The 17,343-nt window shown below is 42.3% G+C and overlaps 1 protein-coding gene and 1 long non-coding RNA gene across 2 annotated transcripts; one reads left to right on the plus strand and one right to left on the minus strand.

Annotated features, from left to right (window-relative positions):
* Nucleotides 1-1,296: 1,296 nt before the first annotated feature.
* LOC118160169 lies at nucleotides 1,297-3,017 on the minus strand. Its single transcript, XR_004747343.1, has 2 exons — nucleotides 2,315-3,017; nucleotides 1,297-2,222 (listed from the first exon to the last, which is right to left on the minus strand). It is a non-coding gene; the product is annotated as an uncharacterized LOC118160169 (long non-coding RNA).
* A 1,518-nt stretch (nucleotides 3,018-4,535) lies between these two features.
* LOC118160168 (myosin heavy chain, skeletal muscle, adult-like) lies at nucleotides 4,536-17,027 on the plus strand. The gene is made up of 20 exons (XM_035314704.1): nucleotides 4,536-4,742; nucleotides 4,832-4,975; nucleotides 5,068-5,224; nucleotides 7,588-7,615; nucleotides 7,711-7,822; nucleotides 7,912-8,004; nucleotides 8,552-8,615; nucleotides 8,703-8,801; nucleotides 8,898-9,001; nucleotides 9,091-9,229; nucleotides 9,761-9,879; nucleotides 9,965-10,114; nucleotides 10,701-10,871; nucleotides 11,833-12,139; nucleotides 12,255-12,334; nucleotides 15,577-15,664; nucleotides 15,747-15,864; nucleotides 16,198-16,321; nucleotides 16,411-16,547; nucleotides 16,652-17,027. The coding sequence occupies exons 1-20, from the start codon at nucleotides 4,536-4,538 to the stop codon at nucleotides 17,010-17,012; spliced, it is 2,802 nt and encodes a 933-aa protein (XP_035170595.1). The 3' UTR covers nucleotides 17,013-17,027.
* Nucleotides 17,028-17,343: the final 316 nt, after the last annotated feature.

Genomic DNA, 17,343 nt, shown 5'->3' on the forward strand with positions numbered 1-17,343 from the left:
GGAAGGAAGGAAGGAAGGAAGGAAGGAAGGAAGGAAGGAAGGAAGGAAATGTGGATGCTTTGATGACACAGTGACGTCTTTGATGACACAGTGACCTCTGCTGTAGCTGCCACTTCAGCAACCAGCATTCTCCATCAAGTCTGCTTTGCTACACATTAGCCTGAAGTCACTCTTCCATGTCACAGTATCCATGGGCAATTCACAGGGCACGCTGATCTCTGCAGGCATGTTCTGCTAATCCCAGCAGCATGGCTGATAACAACACCAGCATGCTGCAAATCCACAGGGATTGCTTTTTCCAGTCTACCTGGACCACAGACTCTATCCCATGTTTCTGGGATTAGCAGAAGAGTAGTAGGTTCAACAGCATCCCATATAAGCATTTAAGAAACCATTGAGAAAGAGTTTGACTCCATTCTGGCCTCTGCAGTTTCTGGGGGTGGCTGATTCTTTTATCTGAGATGTGTTAAGGACTGAACTTAACAGGATGCATAATAGATAAGTGAAACAATGGCTCCAGCAGCATCTGGGATTCCCATCCCAGATTGGCTGGGAACAGGCACTGTGAGGTCCTGGACAGGTAAATGCTTTCTGCCAAGCCTCAAAAGGTCAAGCCGAGACCTTGTATGAAGCAGGACTGTTGTCTAAAAGAATGTCGGCTGGCTGCTATGAATCAGTATCTCTCCTGCAGCACGCAGGACCAAGAGACACCTTCCTGGTCACCGACAGTCACAGGTTTCACTGTCAAAAGGAAGCACTGCATGACAAAAGAAATCAGTGGGCAGGCCGGAAACATGCTTGAATTGTGCTTTTTAGTTAGCTGTTCTTGGGGACATGTCCAGCAAGGTGACCAGCGTGCCAGAGTGGGAAGGAAATATTACTCTTGCGTGTGGGTTTGTTGGCTTCTTTCAACCACACCTGCTCAGTAGCACAGACCTCTTCCTCTCTGGTTGCTCCAGGGGTCTTGCCACAGTCAGGAGACTTTGAAGAAGCAACTCAGTCATCAGTGCTAAAGGGATTAATTGGAGCAGCTAGCTAGAGCTGCCAGCAGGGCATAAGCAGCTGGGGGACGTGGATGTGAAGAAGGAAGGCCTAGCTGGAGAGACTGGTGGAGGAAAGAGTAAATAGCTGGAGGAGCTCCTGGGAAAGGAACAGCTAATGAGAATGGCCAGGTTAGCAGGAGCAACTAGCTGCTGTCAGTTTAGGCCATGCTGTCCAGTGTGGCTCAAGACAGCTGTGCAACCTCCTTGAGCTGTGGCAAGATGTTCTACGGGAGGAGGAAGAGACAGATAAAACTTCAGGGAAGAAGAGGACTTTACCTTACCACCTGGCACTTCAGAATGGCTTAGGAAAAGTGGACTGGTTTATTGTATCATGTCCCCATGAATACATCTCCTCAAAATGTTTGTGAAGTCCATCGTTCAACTGCTTCATTATGGCCACATGGTTAAGGAATCTACTGACAGCAACAAAGGTACCCAATGCTATAGTGAAGCATTAAGCACGGACTGTGTGGTGGTGACCTTGATGCCATGCTCCTTCAGAGACTTAGAGGAGAGCTCACCAACAGCTTCTTTTCTCTACTGGAATTTACCAGCTGCTAAGGTTAAATCTTACATCAAACATATTGACTCCTAAGAAGATGCCTTCCTGAACTTTACTTGTTGATTCCCACATGGTCCAACTGGGTTGACTTTGCTTGCTTCTCTCTGGGCAGAAAAGAACACCAACAGGTCTGAAGAGGAGGCCAGGCCAGTGACTTGCATCCATGCATCTTCTCCTGTCATTGCAACTAGCTAGGAGGTCCAGGGTAGAAGGAGCAGAGGACCTAAGCAGGAGATAGCAGCTGTGGAATTTCCTTCTAACTAGACAGGTTACAAGGTTGATGCTGCTGCTCTAAAAAGCAGAGCTGAGGGTGTGGTTTGCATTGGGCCACAAACTCAACAGTCCTTGACAGTGCTCCATGCTCACACTTCACTGGTGCTCACGAGTGTCTGTCTCAGTTCCTGCTCACTGAACACAAGGCAAGGAAACTCACATCATAAGGACTTGCAGAAAGTGAGGTGGAATCTATTTCCCTCTCCTCTCTGGGGAATGTCAGCACTCCAACACAATGCCCACACAGTACTGCTGTGCAGGAATGCCTGTTTTCAGAGATTTCTCTCATTCTGTCTCTCCTGGCTGTGCTGTGCTTTGCTTCTAGTCCCAGTGGGCTCCAGGCTCTGTAGCAATGAAAACAGAAGTGACAGAAAGTCAGAGGCTGAGAGGTCTCTTCTGAACCGACAGGTAAGGAGGCACATCTGGCACCACTTACCCTCTCAGTGGTGGGAGTAGCACTACTCGATGGAGAGGCTGTGTAGTGTTTGGCTAAGCTCACTACACAAAAGTATTTTCAGCATGAAAACTGAACCGCCATAAGCAACAGTCCGGATAATTTTGCTTGGAGTATTTTTCATTCTAAGTCTGAATGAATGTCAGCTCCTTACCTCTCCCCTCCATTCCACCCATGGTCAGCTGGGCTCACAGTATTTATACCAGAATTGTCTTGGAATTATTGTCATCGTCTGACTTCTGCATGTGAATGGAAGTCAGAGATTGCCCAGAGAGGCTGGATTTCAGATACACCCCTGAAGCATGTTTCCCACTCTGGTCTCCTCCATGGCAGAGTGCAATGTGTTTCCATCAGCCTCCCCATGACCTGTGCAGGGAGCCCCAGGGACAGCTCTGGGCTTGGGCTCCTGGTTGGGGCCCTGGACACCCAAAAGACAGGTACTGTAGTGCCAGAGCTCTCCTTGGAACAAGCTCTTCAAGCACAGGACAGTGCCTGGTGCTGGCTATTGGATCGTTTTTCTAACCTTGTCCCCATGGTATTCACTGAGCTTCATGCACAGAGCTTTTAATAACCAAAATGCCAGTGACCAGAAGAAGAGCATGTTTAGATATGACAGCATTTAAAGCAGCTCAAGTGACAGTGCCCTTTTCCTAGAACTAGATCAGTCACTCTCCGGGACTACCAGCAAATTCCTCCTTTCTCAGAAACTTCAGCATTGTACAGGACTGCCTACCACCTCTCATGCTCTGATACAGGCAGCATTGTGTTGATAGCCTTTTTTTTTTTTTTTTTTTTTTTTTTTTCTGGAATGAATGTGTAAGTGTGCAAGATATTTGGGATGGAATGGGAATGCTGGACTGGGAATGTGTCAGAGCACATAGGATCTCAGACTGTATGTATGTGATTGTGTGCAGAGTTGTGGTTGGGTTTGTTTTTTTTACTGTTGTAGGTAGTGAAGGTCTACAGGGGCCTCCATGGATTTCTGGCGTGGCTGAGGATATTGCTTGATGGATGTTGTCAATGGGTACAAACAAATATGAGGCATAGGCATAAGGTTTTCAAGGAATGTGAACAAGTCTTTTTGATCTCAATGTGTTGTGCCACATATTATCACAGATTCCAGTAATGTCAAATGTCAGATTAGATAAACCTATTTTGTTTCTCTTATATCACGTATCACTTGAAGATTGTAATTACATTCAGTTAAGAAGAACAATATAGCCTTTTTCTACATACTGCTTTAGTGCTTTTAATGCATTTCTTCATTAGCCTCAGAACAGAATTTGTAAAAGATAGATGTTATATATATGATGCATCTGGAAGAGTTGCAGCACAGGCATGGAAAAAATCTGCTTTGGGCCAAGGAGCAAATCACTGGACATGTAGAAACAGAGTCCATATGTCCTACATCCAAGTTCCCCAAGTGCCTTGACTAATCGAGATTCTCTTCTTAAGTCTCTTGTCAAATTATTTATAGTAGATGCATTCACATCGTTGGTAAGATAAAAAACATTTCTAAATATACCTACTCAAATCAAATGACAATTATACCCTTAGTTAAGTTTGCCAGACAATGCTTTGCCAAATAATGTTTGCCAAAAAATATTTTGACCGAAGAAAGAGGAGGAATCTAGGGCATCTGCATACCAGACTCTATAAAAGTGTCTTTGGAGCTCTCTGCTCTGTCTTCAAGAAAAGCTTCAAGGTAAGTATGCTGGGTCTAGTAATTTGTTGAAATTAGGCATCCACCCTGTATATTTTGCAGTATTTTTACTGCTGAAGCTGGTTTTGAAATAAATTTTTCCAAATTCTTTCAAGGCATTTGTATATTTCATATCAGTATTAAAAAAAAAAAAAAAAATCCTTTAATGTATTTTCTACTTTAAAATATGACCTTGTACAGTCTGTACAAACTGGAGAGCTACTGTACAATGTACAATGTCAAAGACAAAAGACAAGACAAAGACAATACCAATTTTTAAAAGCTTATTCCCCACTGTTAAAGGATGGAAATATTTTTCTCTTCCATGTTTAAATCATTAGACAGGAGGAAATTTAATTTTTCTAGATGTTAGGAATTCTAGTATGTACTTAACATGAAAACATCGGAAAAGGTATCCTTGCAAGCACAGAATATTACTGATGCTACATCTATTTTGTCCTGCAGGGTCCTGTACCGATCTGTCTTCAGTGAAGTGCAGACATGACTTCTCCAGATGCTGAGATGGCTGCCTTTGGGGAGGCAGCTCCCTACCTGAGAAAGTCAGAGAAGGAAAGGATTGAGGCCCAGAATAAGCCTTTTGATGCCAAATCCTCAGTCTTTGTGGTACATCCAAAGGAATCTTTTGTGAAAGGAACCATCCAAAGCAGGGAATCAGGGAAGGTCACTGTGAAGTCCGAAGCAGGAGAAGTAAGTTAAAAGCAAGGGTTAAAACTTAAAGTAATTACCACTCTCAGCCCTTAGCTGACAAACTTGGGTCTCTTTTTTTCCTCTGTCAGACTCTGACTGTGAAGGAAGATCAAATCTTCTCCATGAATCCTCCCAAGTATGATAAAATTGAGGACATGGCCATGATGACCCACCTCCACGAACCCGCTGTGCTGTACAACCTCAAAGAGCGTTATGCAGCCTGGATGATCTATGTAAGTACTAGCAGCTGTTTTCCTTTGGGAGCTAGGAAGGCCTGCTGTGCCAGTCTGAGCAGAATCCAACGTTCTGTCTCCCTTCCTCGCAGACCTACTCGGGTCTCTTCTGTGTGACTGTAAACCCCTACAAGTGGCTGCCGGTGTACAACCCGGAGGTGGTGTTGGCCTACCGAGGCAAAAAGCGCCAGGAGGCCCCTCCACACATCTTCTCCATCTCTGACAATGCCTATCAGTTCATGCTGACTGGTAAGTTTTTAGTTTTCTTCAGAATCATTTGACTGCAAATATTCTCAGAGACAGAAGTCTTTTCACTGAACAGTAGTTTAGTTAAAGACGTTGGGAGGGTTTATGTCCTCTTGTCACTGAAAATATTTCCCTTTACTGGACGTCATCCGTGAATGTCTTTAATAATCTGGGTTAGAATTTATTGCTCAAGATACCTGGGAGGATAAACTTTTGAATTTCTCTTTTGCTCTTAGTTGAGAGGATTATTCTTTGAATGACTGGCTTTTCAGGACTGAAAATCATGATGATGGAGTTCTGTGACGGTTTTGGTGTGAAGGAATAGCAAGGTCAAAATCAAAGGCAATGCTTCCTGTAATGCACTTATGAAATTTCAGGAACCACTCTTATTCAGGTGTTAGAGTGAACTCTACGGAGAAAATTGATACTTCCTCTCCCATTGCAGAAACCCATGCCTTCTTTTCTATTCACTGGTATAAATTGAAGGAATAAGAAGGGTAGCGAACAGATTACTTCAAACTTTTTTAGCATTTTCTAACTCTCCAAAAATTAAAGAAAGAACAGATTACTTAGAAAAATATTAACCAAAGTAATTTAAGGAAGAGCATATCAGTAATCTTGATTTTTGTAATAGGCAAATAGGCAGGAATTTCTAAACAAAGCAGTTACTGGGCATGTACCAAGAAGAAACTGATGCATTTATTCTAAAGTGAATTCATGTCTCACAAAACCACTGATTTTTTATTTATTTATTTATTTATTTATGTATTTATTTATTTTAACAAAACAGAGCTGGTAGCCTATCTGAATTCAACAAAGATCTTCAGCTGAGTCTATAAAGCAGCTATTCGTAGTCAGCATAAATTTTTATGCTTACATTCACTTACATTCTATAGCAGCAATAAAATTGAGAATGTTCAAACAGATCTGGTTAAGAAAAAGGAACACGTGGTAAAAAAAGTTTTATTCCATTTTCACAGTGCAAAGTGTATATCAATGAAGTTCTATTGGGATCTGTTCTGGAAGTTCTGACATCCAACATCTATTTAAATGATCTAGAAATGTAGAAACATCTAAGATGACAAGCTTTCTGATTTGACTAGGTCCTTCATCTTCTGCAAAGATGAAGTCCGACAGTAAAGAATTTCAGAATAACTATATGAGATTCAATGATCAAGTTATCATTCAGGAATACGGCAACAAAATATGGTCAACAAGAATGTAAAATAATAGACATAGGAAAACAACCAATATTAAAGGTGTATGAAAGTGGGATTTTTGCTGACAAGTACTACCTCTGTTCTAATATAACTTTGAAAATTTTCACTCAGTGATCAACTATATATAAAATAACAAACTGAAAGGATTGAAGACCAAAACAGAAAACATCATTATATCACAGTGGTTACCCAAAGAATGTCTGCACATTGTATACTGTATGTATTTCTGTCTTCCTTTTCCAAACAAGAATACAATAGAAATTGAACAGGTCAAGAAAATGGTGAAAAGGTTTCCCAAAGGCATGGCAAGACATTTGCTCACGTAACTCTAGACAGATGATTTGTGCTACTTCTCTACAAAATTATGTACAGCGTAGAGCAAATGGATAGACAAGGAAACAGTACAGTAAAAACTAAGCTCACCACAGACCTATTTTTTTCCTTCAAACAGTAAGTGGATCAGAAATGGAGCAGACATGATACTAAAAGTTAAAACAACATGAAAGCAACTGAGGAAGGGTTCAAGCTCAGGCAAATTCAGATGAAGCTCTTACAGAGAAATCTAGGTGTGGGAGTACTAAAATATCAACATTCCATTCAATACTCTGGGAGAGTATCCTAGGGAAAGATAAATAAATGATTAAGAAGTTTTTGTCCTTTATTTATTTATTTATTTTTAAATATGTAACACTCAACAGGACACTGACAGGAAAAATATAATGGTGGGACCTTTCAATTGACAGGGATAGTTTTTCCTGTATTATTCAGTTTATGAGAAGCACTTGTACTGGTTCATTTTAGCCTACAGATTAAAGTTCAAAGTTAATCAGTAAGTCTATCAAAATATTCCTTAGCTTGGACTCCTTCTCCTAAAGAGAAGTGAGCAGCTTGACATGAACAGAATATCCAGTCAAAAATGCATGTATACTACATATTACATGGATTTCAATGATGACACTTGTCAGATTCCGTTTACTACTACTGGGAACTTCAAAGAATTCAAAAGGAATTAAGAGTGAAGAACTGCAGGTTTGGAAGAAGTTAGCTGTATACTGATTATGCAACTTTTAAAAGTCCCCCAGATTTTTTTATCTAGGATACTCATAATGAATATAAATAATGTCTTTACTTCTGCTTCTTTCACAGACCGCGAGAATCAGTCAATCCTGATCACGTATGTACACGTCTTGCTCAGTTCTCCATGGGGCCTTGTACCAGGGGACCTGCTGCCTGACCACACACTCTCTGCTTCTCTGTTTCATTTGGCAGTGGAGAATCTGGTGCAGGGAAGACTGTGAACACAAAGCGTGTCATCCAGTACTTTGCAACAATTGCAGCGAGTGGGGAGAAGAAGAAGGAGGATCAGTCTGGCAAAATGCAGGTAAAATAATAGATAAGGGCTCAAATCAATGCTTTTCTCTGTTCCTCATTTTCGACAAGTAATAACTAGGAATTATTATTGTCCTGTAGGGAACTCTTGAGGATCAAATCATTAGTGCCAACCCACTGCTGGAGGCATTTGGAAATGCTAAGACTGTGAGGAATGACAACTCCTCGCGCTTTGTAAGTTCAGAGAATCAGAAATACAGAATCATAGAATCACAGAATCAAAGCATGGCTGACATTGAAAGTGATGTCTTCAGGTCACCTAGTCCAATCAACCTGCTCAGTAAGAGTCACTTAGCCAGCTGGTTGCACAGAACCGGGTCCAGGTGGCTTCTGAATATCTCCAAGGCATAAGTACCCAGAACCTCTCTGGGCAACATGTTCTATTGCTCAATCACCCTCACAGTCACAGTGTGTCTGGATACAAAAATGGAACATCCCATGTTACAGTTTCTGCCTCATGTTCTAGCACTGGACACAACTGAAAAGAGCCAGGCTCCATCTGCTTTGCACCCTCCCTTCAGGTGTTTATAGACATTGATGAGATCCTATGACCATTCTCTATTCTAGGCTAAACAATCCCAGTTTACTCAGCATTTCTTTGTGTTGGAAAAAAAATCTCTCCCTCCCATTACAAGACAAGTGACGCACCTAGTGGTATTACACATTAAGAAGATGTTAAAGAATCCATCCAGGCTGAAATGGTTCTTTTCCCCCTCAACAGGGCAAATTCATCAGAATCCACTTTGGGGCCACAGGCAAACTGGCTTCTGCTGACATTGAAACTTGTAAGTGACATCCTGGCATGATCACATCCCTTCCTAATTTCCTACCTCCATGTGCTCATTCCTAACTCTTTCTTCCTGCTTTTCCAGATCTACTGGAGAAGTCCAGAGTCACTTTCCAGCTCAAGGCAGAAAGAAGCTACCACATTTTTTATCAGATCATGTCCAACAAGAAGCCAGAGCTGATTGGTAGGAAGGATCACTGAGGAAGATTGCTGAGCAGCTGTTCCCTTTACTATCTAGCTGAAAGCACTAAGCCTGTGTCCTTCCTCTTCCTGCTTTCAGACATGCTTCTCATTACCACCAACCCATATGATTTTCATTATGTGAGTCAAGGTGAGGTCACTGTACCCAGTATTGATGACCAGGAGGAGCTCATGGCTACAGACGTGAGTAACAGAGAAAAAAGGTATCAACTGTGTATGTCTTGCAGGGTGACTTACTCAAGACATGTTAAACTTGACTGTTTCTACTGCAGAGTGCCATTGACATCCTGGGCTTCACTGCTGATGAAAAGACTGCCATTTACAAGCTGACAGGCGCTGTCATGCACTATGGGAACTTGAAGTTCAAGCAGAAACAGCGAGAGGAGCAGGCAGAGCCAGATGGCACAGAAGGTACCATAACATTCAGCTAGTGAAAAATGAGGAAAAGCATCATTATTCATGGGCTGTCTAATTGCAGAGGTGCATCCCCAGTCATGGGAAGTACCATTCTTTTGTCCAACAGATACTTCCCAAAAGTACCCAGCCTGAGAACTGGTACCTTAACACAGGATCTCTCTCACTCAGTAAAACATTCGACCACTATATCACCATGATGTACCAACAGATTTTTCACCAAATACACCATGCATTCTTTGCTGTGCAGAAATTCAGTTGTCACAGAACAGGAGAGGAAACAGGATTGTGGAGTGCTTCTGGGAGCTTCTGAATTCAAGCTGTTCCTACTCAAGCCATGCCTGTTCTTGCCTTCAAAACAGGCCAGCATTTGTTTCCACAATCCTTATTCCTTTCTAGATCTTCTCAGTAAAACCAGACCAATACTTTGCCATTTCTAGAAAAGTGAACAGCAGAGCTGTTCACACTGACCAAATTCTAGCCATTGTCCAACAATAAATGCTTTTTTCTCTCTTTCTGCTTCTTTAGTGGCTGACAAGGCTGCCTACCTGATGGGCCTGAACTCAGCAGACCTTCTCAAAGCCCTGTGTTACCCTCGAGTGAAGGTTGGGAATGAATTTGTGACAAAAGGTCAAACTGTCGAACAGGTAAATAAAGATGGCTTCAAAAAAGAACATGAGCGTTCTTATTCTGCCCTCAAAACTATGCCCAGTACTTTTTTCTCTGTCCTAGGTGAACAATGCAGTGGGTGCCTTAGCAAAAGCTGTCTATGAGAAGATGTTCTTGTGGATGGTTGTTCGCATCAATCAACAGCTGGATACCAAGCAACCCAGACAGTACTTCATTGGTGTCTTGGACATTGCTGGTTTTGAGATCTTTGATGTGAGTAACGAAGATTTGGCATCATAGTTATGGAAGGGACAGGAAGAGATCATGAAATCTCAGAAACAGGTTTCTTTTTGGAATAGCCAAGGAAATTGAAGTGCTGTGGGAAAACCCACAGCATGTTTCCTGTGTTGTGAATGCAGTCCTGATACTATCTGTGTCAGATCAAAGAAACTCCTGGAGTCTTGATTTGAGGGCAGAGAAATTCCTGGGTGGGACACTGAACAAGTTTCCATTCTACAGGAGGTGAGAGAGCTGAGACAACTCCATGGTGCAGTAGCTAAGCTTATTGAAGGATCTGTTTTTGCATAGCACAGTAAAAAAGAATTTTTCTCTGTAGATTGATTTAAATAACAGTAATAAGAAGAAAATCCTGGAAAGAGACCTTATTTATTTATTTATTTATTTATTTATTTATTTATTTTACAGTAGGAGTCCTGCTAAGGAAATGTATGCCGTTACATGATGGTTAGGTGTAGTGTTTCTTCTGGGGAACTTCAAATAGAATCAGCAGAACACTAACAAAACCCTGTGGTCATTGCTGCCCCTTGAGAACCTGTGCAACTCTCCTTGCTTTGAACAGTTCAACAGCTTTGAGCAGCTGTGCATCAATTTCACCAATGAGAAACTGCAGCAGTTCTTCAACCACCACATGTTCGTGCTGGAGCAGGAGGAGTACAAGAAGGAAGGAATCGAATGGGAATTCATTGACTTTGGGATGGACCTGGCTGCTTGCATTGAACTCATTGAAAAGGTACCTTTTCCATTCAAGTGTATGATGTATTTTGGAATTTTGTGATGTTTCTGAGCACGATTCAGATGGGAAAGAACTTATGACCAGTCAGTTTCAGTCAAACAAAGCATTTTGCAGTGGAATTTATCTTAGTGTGGAGCAGAGATATCTTTGTCACCAGTCCTGCACCACCCTGTCTTTGGGTGTGGAAAAGGTAGCCCATACTCCCACCAAAAGAATTCTTTGAAACAAACTGGAGTCTGTCTCCTTTCCTTTTTCTCCTGAAGATTCAAAACAAAACTCCACACACCATTTTGGGAAATAAGTGTCACTTAGTCTGATTTCCAAAGACAATAGGCCTCTTGCAGCTATCTTCCCAATTATATTTCCATCCACCCCTTCTCCCTCTGCCCATTCTACTGCCCATTCTAAACTGAACTGGAGAGATATTTCAGGTACCTGAAAGGAGGCTGTAGCGAGGTGGCGGTTGGTCTATTCTCCCACATGCCTGGTGACAGGATGAGGGGGAATGGGCTAAAGCTGCGCCAGGGGAGGTTTAGGTTGGATAGGAAGAACTTCTTTCCTGAACGGGTTGTTAGTCACTGGAATAGGCTGCCCAGGGAAGTGGTTGATTCACCATCCCTGGAGGTCTTTAAAAGACATTTAGATTTAGAGCTTAGGGATATGGTTTAGTGGAAGATTTGGTAGCGTTAGGTCAGAGGTTGGACTCGGTGATCTTGGAGGTCTCTTCCAACCTAGACTATTCTGTGATTCTGTCATATTCTTACCAGTTCAGTGAAGACAAGGGGAGGAAGGCAAGGTTAGGCACAAATAAGCTCCCTGGCTGAGAACAACTCCCAGCCAACTTAGGCTCTTATCCAGGCTGAGATGCTACCCACAACATACAGGCACTGCTGAACCTCACGGCATATGCTCCACACTGTTGTGATCTTTGTCTGTTACCTCCTTTGCTATCTTCCAGCCCATGGGCATCTTTTCCATCCTGGAAGAGGAGTGCATGTTCCCCAAGGCAACTGACACCTCTTTCAAGAACAAGCTCTATGACCAGCATCTGGGCAAGTCCAATAATTTCCAGAAGCCCAAGCCTGCCAAAGGCAAGGCTGAGGCCCACTTCTCCCTGGTGCACTATGCTGGCACAGTGGACTACAACATCTCTGGCTGGCTTGAGAAGAACAAGGACCCCCTGAATGAAACTGTCATTGGGTTGTACCAGAAATCATCTCTGAAGACACTGTCATTACTCTTTGCGGCCTATGGTGGTGAAGCTGGTAATCTCTCTACAGTTCACATTTCATACTTTCATACTGAATATTGATGAACCTCAAAGGCAACATTCTGATTCTTACTTCTGATTAATTTTTATTTTTTTTTCCAATTTTGCAGAGGCTGCTGGTGGTGGTGGTGGTAAGAAGGGTGGTAAGAAGAAGGGTTCTTCTTTCCAGACAGTCTCAGCTCTTTTCCGTGTAAGTACAGAATTTATTCTCTGTCCAAAGAAAGAAAGCAATCTCATTCTGAATCTGAAAGGTCTGTTTCAGTTTTGGTCTTGTCATCTTTGGCACTTCAGAAACAAGACCTCAAAATACCATGAAATCTCTACTACAATGTATGTCTGGTCTTCCTTTCATTTCGGAGACAGAATGCTATGGTCACCCTCCTGGAACTCCCTAAGTAATTTCTTTAGTCCTTTTTCTCCAAAAAAAGCTATTTATATTGCATACTTCGCTGTTTCTTCTAACTGTCTGCCTTCATTTTCCTCTTATCTGCTCTGCGTTCTATAAAATTTGCAAAAGGGTGAAGTTCACCTACTTAGATTGAGAATGAATAATGAATGGGATGAACTTCTTCAGTATCTCTGGAAGTATCAGAGAATTTTCCCACACTTTTTTTTTAATATACTATAAAATGAAAGAGAATAGATCAAGCATCAAAAGAAAAAAAAAGAAAAGAAAAGAAAAGAAAAGAAAAAATACAAGATTTTAAGATTCTAAGGCAAGTAGATTTTAAATTTCTTTCTAGTTAATGCATTTTGTGGGCAGATTTCAGTTATGTTTTCAAGGTTTGTGTTTGGCTCAGTTTGAGATATTTAGCAAGACTGAACTACTCCTAACACCATTATTTATTTAGGCCCCACTGTTGTGGTTTAACCCAGCTGGCAGCTAAACACAACACAGCCGTTCGCTCACCCTCCCCCCTCCCTCTCCGGGAGGGGGGAGAGAAACAGGAAAGTGAAGCCTGTGAGTTGAGATAAAGACAGTTTATTAAGACAGGAAAATAATAATAATAATAATAATAGTACTACTAATAATGCATATGAAAGAAATTATGCACAATGTAATTTCTCACCACCCGCTGACTGATACCCAGCCTATCCCTGAGCAACCGCCCCCCCACATACTGTCTAGCCACCCCTATATATTGTTTAGCATGACTTCAGATGGTATGGAATACCCCTTTGGCCAGTTTGGGTCAGCTGTCCTGGGTCTGTCCCCTCCCAGATCCTGCTGCACCCCTAGCCTGCCCACTGGCAGGACAGGGCGAGAAGCTGAAAAGTCCTTGGCTTGCAGTTGGCTAAGCACTGCTCTGCAACAATCAGCATGTTATCAGCACTCTTCTCATCCTGATCCAAAACATAACACCCTACCAGCTACTAGGAGGAAAATTAACTCTGTCCTAACTGAAACCAGGACACCCACAATTATTCATTTCCAATTAAAACAAACAAACAAAAACTATTTAGCCAAACCTATTTAGCCCTGAGTGATGTCCTTCAGGGGTCTGGACTGGGACCAGTACCATTTAATGTCTTTACTAATGACATAGTGGGATTGAGTGCACCTTCAGCGAGTTTGCAGATGACACCAAGCTGAGTGGTAGAGCTGACACTATAGGAAGAAGGGATGCTATTCAGAAGGATCTGGACAGGTTTGATAAGGGGGTCTGCATTAACCTCATGAAGTTCAAGAAGGCCAGGTGAAAGGTCCTGTAACTGTGTTGAGGTAATCCCAAACATAAATACCGGCTGTGCTATGAGTGGATTGAGAGCAGCCCTGCAGAGGAGGACTAGAGGGTAATGGTGGATAAAAAACTGAATATGAACTAGCCGTGTGTGCTTTCAGTGCAGAAAGTTGATCATATCCTGGGCTGCATCAAAAAAAGTATGGTCAGCAGGTCAGGGAATGTGATTCTCCCCCTCTATTCCACCCTTGTCAGACACCACCTGGAATACTGCATCCAGCTCTGGGTCCCCAAGCACAGGAAAAATACGGACCTGTTATAGCTACTCCAGAGGAGGGCCACAGAAATATTTAGAGGCCTGCAACACTTCTGTGAATAGAAGATGAGAGGGCTGGGGTTGTTTTTCCTAGAGAATAAAGGGCTCCAGAAACACATTATTTCAGCCATTCAATAATTAAAGTGAGCCTATAAGATAGATGGAGGGAGAATTTTTACAAGGGCATGTAGAGGAGAGGGAGTAATGGTTTTAAACAACAACAACAAATGATTTAGATTAGATGTAAGGAAGAAATTCTTTACTATGAATCATAGAATCATCAAATTATAGAATCATAGAATCATGTTAATAAAGCCAGGATGCCGTTGGCCTTCTTGGCCAACTGGGCACACCTTGGCCACCTGCCGGCTGATGTTCAGGTGAGCACCGACCAACACCCCCAGATCCTTTTCTTCTGCAAAGCTTTTGAGCCACTCTCCCCCCAAGCCTGTAGCATTGCATGGTGTAGTTGTGACCAAAGTGCAGGACCTGGCACTTAGATATGTTGAACCTCATCCCATTGGCCTCTGCCCATCGATCCAACCTGTCCAGGTCACTCTGCAGGGCCTTCCTACCCTCTGGCTGATTGACACTTCATCCCAACTTGGTGTCGTCTGCAAACTTACTGAGGTTGCACTCAATTCCCTCATCCAAATCATCAATACAGATGTTAAAGAGGATGGGCCCCAACACTGGCCCCTGGTGACTGGTCGCTAACTGGATTTCACTCCGTTCACCACTATTCTTTGGGTTTTTAGCCCAGTTTTTAGCCCAGCAAAGGATGTAGCTGTTCAAACCCTGGTTTGCCAGCTTCTCAAGGAGAATTTATTTTTTCATTATTATTATTATTTTAATTTCAAATATTTTATTCGTCACAAGTTGCATGAGGGTGGTAAGGCACTGCAACTGGTTGCCCAGAGAAGTTGTGGATGCCTGATCCCTGGAATTGTTCACAGAAAGGTTGAATGGGGCTTTCAGCAGTTCGATCTAGTGAGAGAGCTCCCGGCCATGGCAGGGGGTTGGAACTAGATAATCTTTAAGGTCCTTTCCAACACAAAGCATTCAATGAATCTATTCTATGAAATCAGCTACCAAAACAGATAATACTCAGGCTTAGCCAAGAGCCCTGATCATCAGTATCTATAAATTAAAATGTTCAATTATCTTTTGCAAGACTTACTATCTGGAAGGAAAACTGTAAGATGGCAGCTGTGTACTTGCATGGGGAGATTAAGAAAAAAAAATAATATTATTCAATGAAGGAACTTTAAAACCAACAAAGCTGGGAGCTTTCAATTTCTGCATTTGCCTTTGGGAACTCTATAAGTTGTTGTTGAGAAGACAGGTCTGCATCCAGAAACACTCAGTTTGTTAAATACACTATTAAGCACGAAGCACTTACAATTAATAATAATTCATCTTATGACCTCACAGGAGAATTTAAACAAGCTAATGGCTAACCTGAGAAGCACTCACCCCCATTTTGTACGCTGCATCATTCCAAATGAAACAAAAACACCAGGTAAGGGGAATCCATCCGCAGGAAAATATGAGCCACAGAAGCTCTCTCCTGTGTCTCAAGCAGTAATCACAGTGTTTGTTAGGTGCCATGGAACATGAGCTGGTGCTGCACCAGCTGCGGTGTAATGGTGTGTTAGAAGGGATCAGGATTTGCAGGAAAGGATTCCCCAGCAGAGTTCTGTATGCTGACTTCAAACAAAGGTAAGAGTGCTCCACCTTTGTGTTAATTCAGACCAATTGGAACAGCCTAAGGAATCTAACATTCTTGAAACATTATACTTCAAAATGGAGCAAAGTAGAACCATAGGATTTTTTATTGTGAATTTCTGAATTTCACAGTGTTGAGGATTAGGACTCTCTCAGATTTTGAATTAACAGTATGGAAATGTCACTTACACTGTCCTGAAAGGGTGGGCTGTCCCTAATACATATTACCCAACTGGTCAGTCCAATGTAGCTGAGAAGGCTGTGGGGTTCATTTGCAGTAGTGGTATTGGAAATAGTTGTTTCTTCATGTTCTGTTTTCTCCTACAGATACAGAGTGCTTAATGCCAGTGCTATTCCAGAGGGACAGTTCATGGACAGCAAGAAGGCTTCAGAGAAGCTCCTTGGGTCCATCGATGTGGACCACACCCAGTACAGATTTGGTCACACCAAGGTAGAAACAAGTCCTGCACTCAAAGACTATGTACCTCCACTACACATGACCTGAGACTGATGTGCTATACAATGCTTCCTTTTTTTCAGGTGTTCTTCAAAGCCGGGCTAATAGGTCTTCTGGAGGAGATGAGAGATGAGAAGCTAGCAGAGATTATGACCAGGACGCAGGCCAGATGCAGGGGCTTCCTGATGAGAGTGGAGTATAGGAAAATGGTGGAGAGGAGGTAGACATTTGTCATAAATGTACCCTATTCACATGGTACTTCACTAAATGGGTATTAAATTACAAATTCTGGGTATCTTAGTAACATGGGGGATTTTGTTACAGGGATGCCATCTTCTGTATCCAGTATAATGTTCGTGCATTCATGAATGTCAAGCACTGGCCCTGGATGAAGCTGTTCTTCAAAATCAAGCCCTTGCTGAAGAGTGCAGAATCTGAGAAGGAGATGGCCAACATGAAGCAAGAGTTTGAGAAAACCAAGGAAGAGCTTGCAAAGTCTGAGGCAAAGAGGAAGGAGCTAGAGGAGAAAATGGTGACCTTGTTGCAGGAAAAAAATGACTTGCAGCTCCAAGTGCAGGCAGTGAGTGTCACCATTTATTTGTGCCTTTTTTTTTTTTTTTATCTTCTTTTTGTTTGTTTGTTTATTTGTTTTTCCAAGCAGAGGAAGCTGATTAAATTGCAATAGAAAAAAAGTCACACACTCAAAGTTACTCTAAAGTCGAGTAACTGTGAACATTGCCAGGGGCACAGCAAGTTCCCTTTCAGTCAGTGAGGATAACTGTAAGTGCCAAATGAGACTCAGCAGCACTGCTGTCCTGAGGAAAGAGCCAAGTAGCGCTAGCCAACAGGTAATATGCAGCAGACACCTTTGTGTGACCTGGAAGGGAAGCATCTCCATCTGTTTACTGTCAAAGCTGTGTGCCCTCGTAACATTGTAAAGGCAACCCTGAGAAGGATGCAGTTTTCCTGAACACAGATACACTATAAGGCTAGATTACCTTCACACGCACAGATCC

The sequence above is a fragment of the Oxyura jamaicensis genome, unplaced genomic scaffold (genome assembly GCF_011077185.1).
Source record: "Oxyura jamaicensis isolate SHBP4307 breed ruddy duck unplaced genomic scaffold, BPBGC_Ojam_1.0 oxyUn_random_OJ102840, whole genome shotgun sequence".
NCBI lineage: Eukaryota > Metazoa > Chordata > Aves > Anseriformes > Anatidae > Oxyura > Oxyura jamaicensis.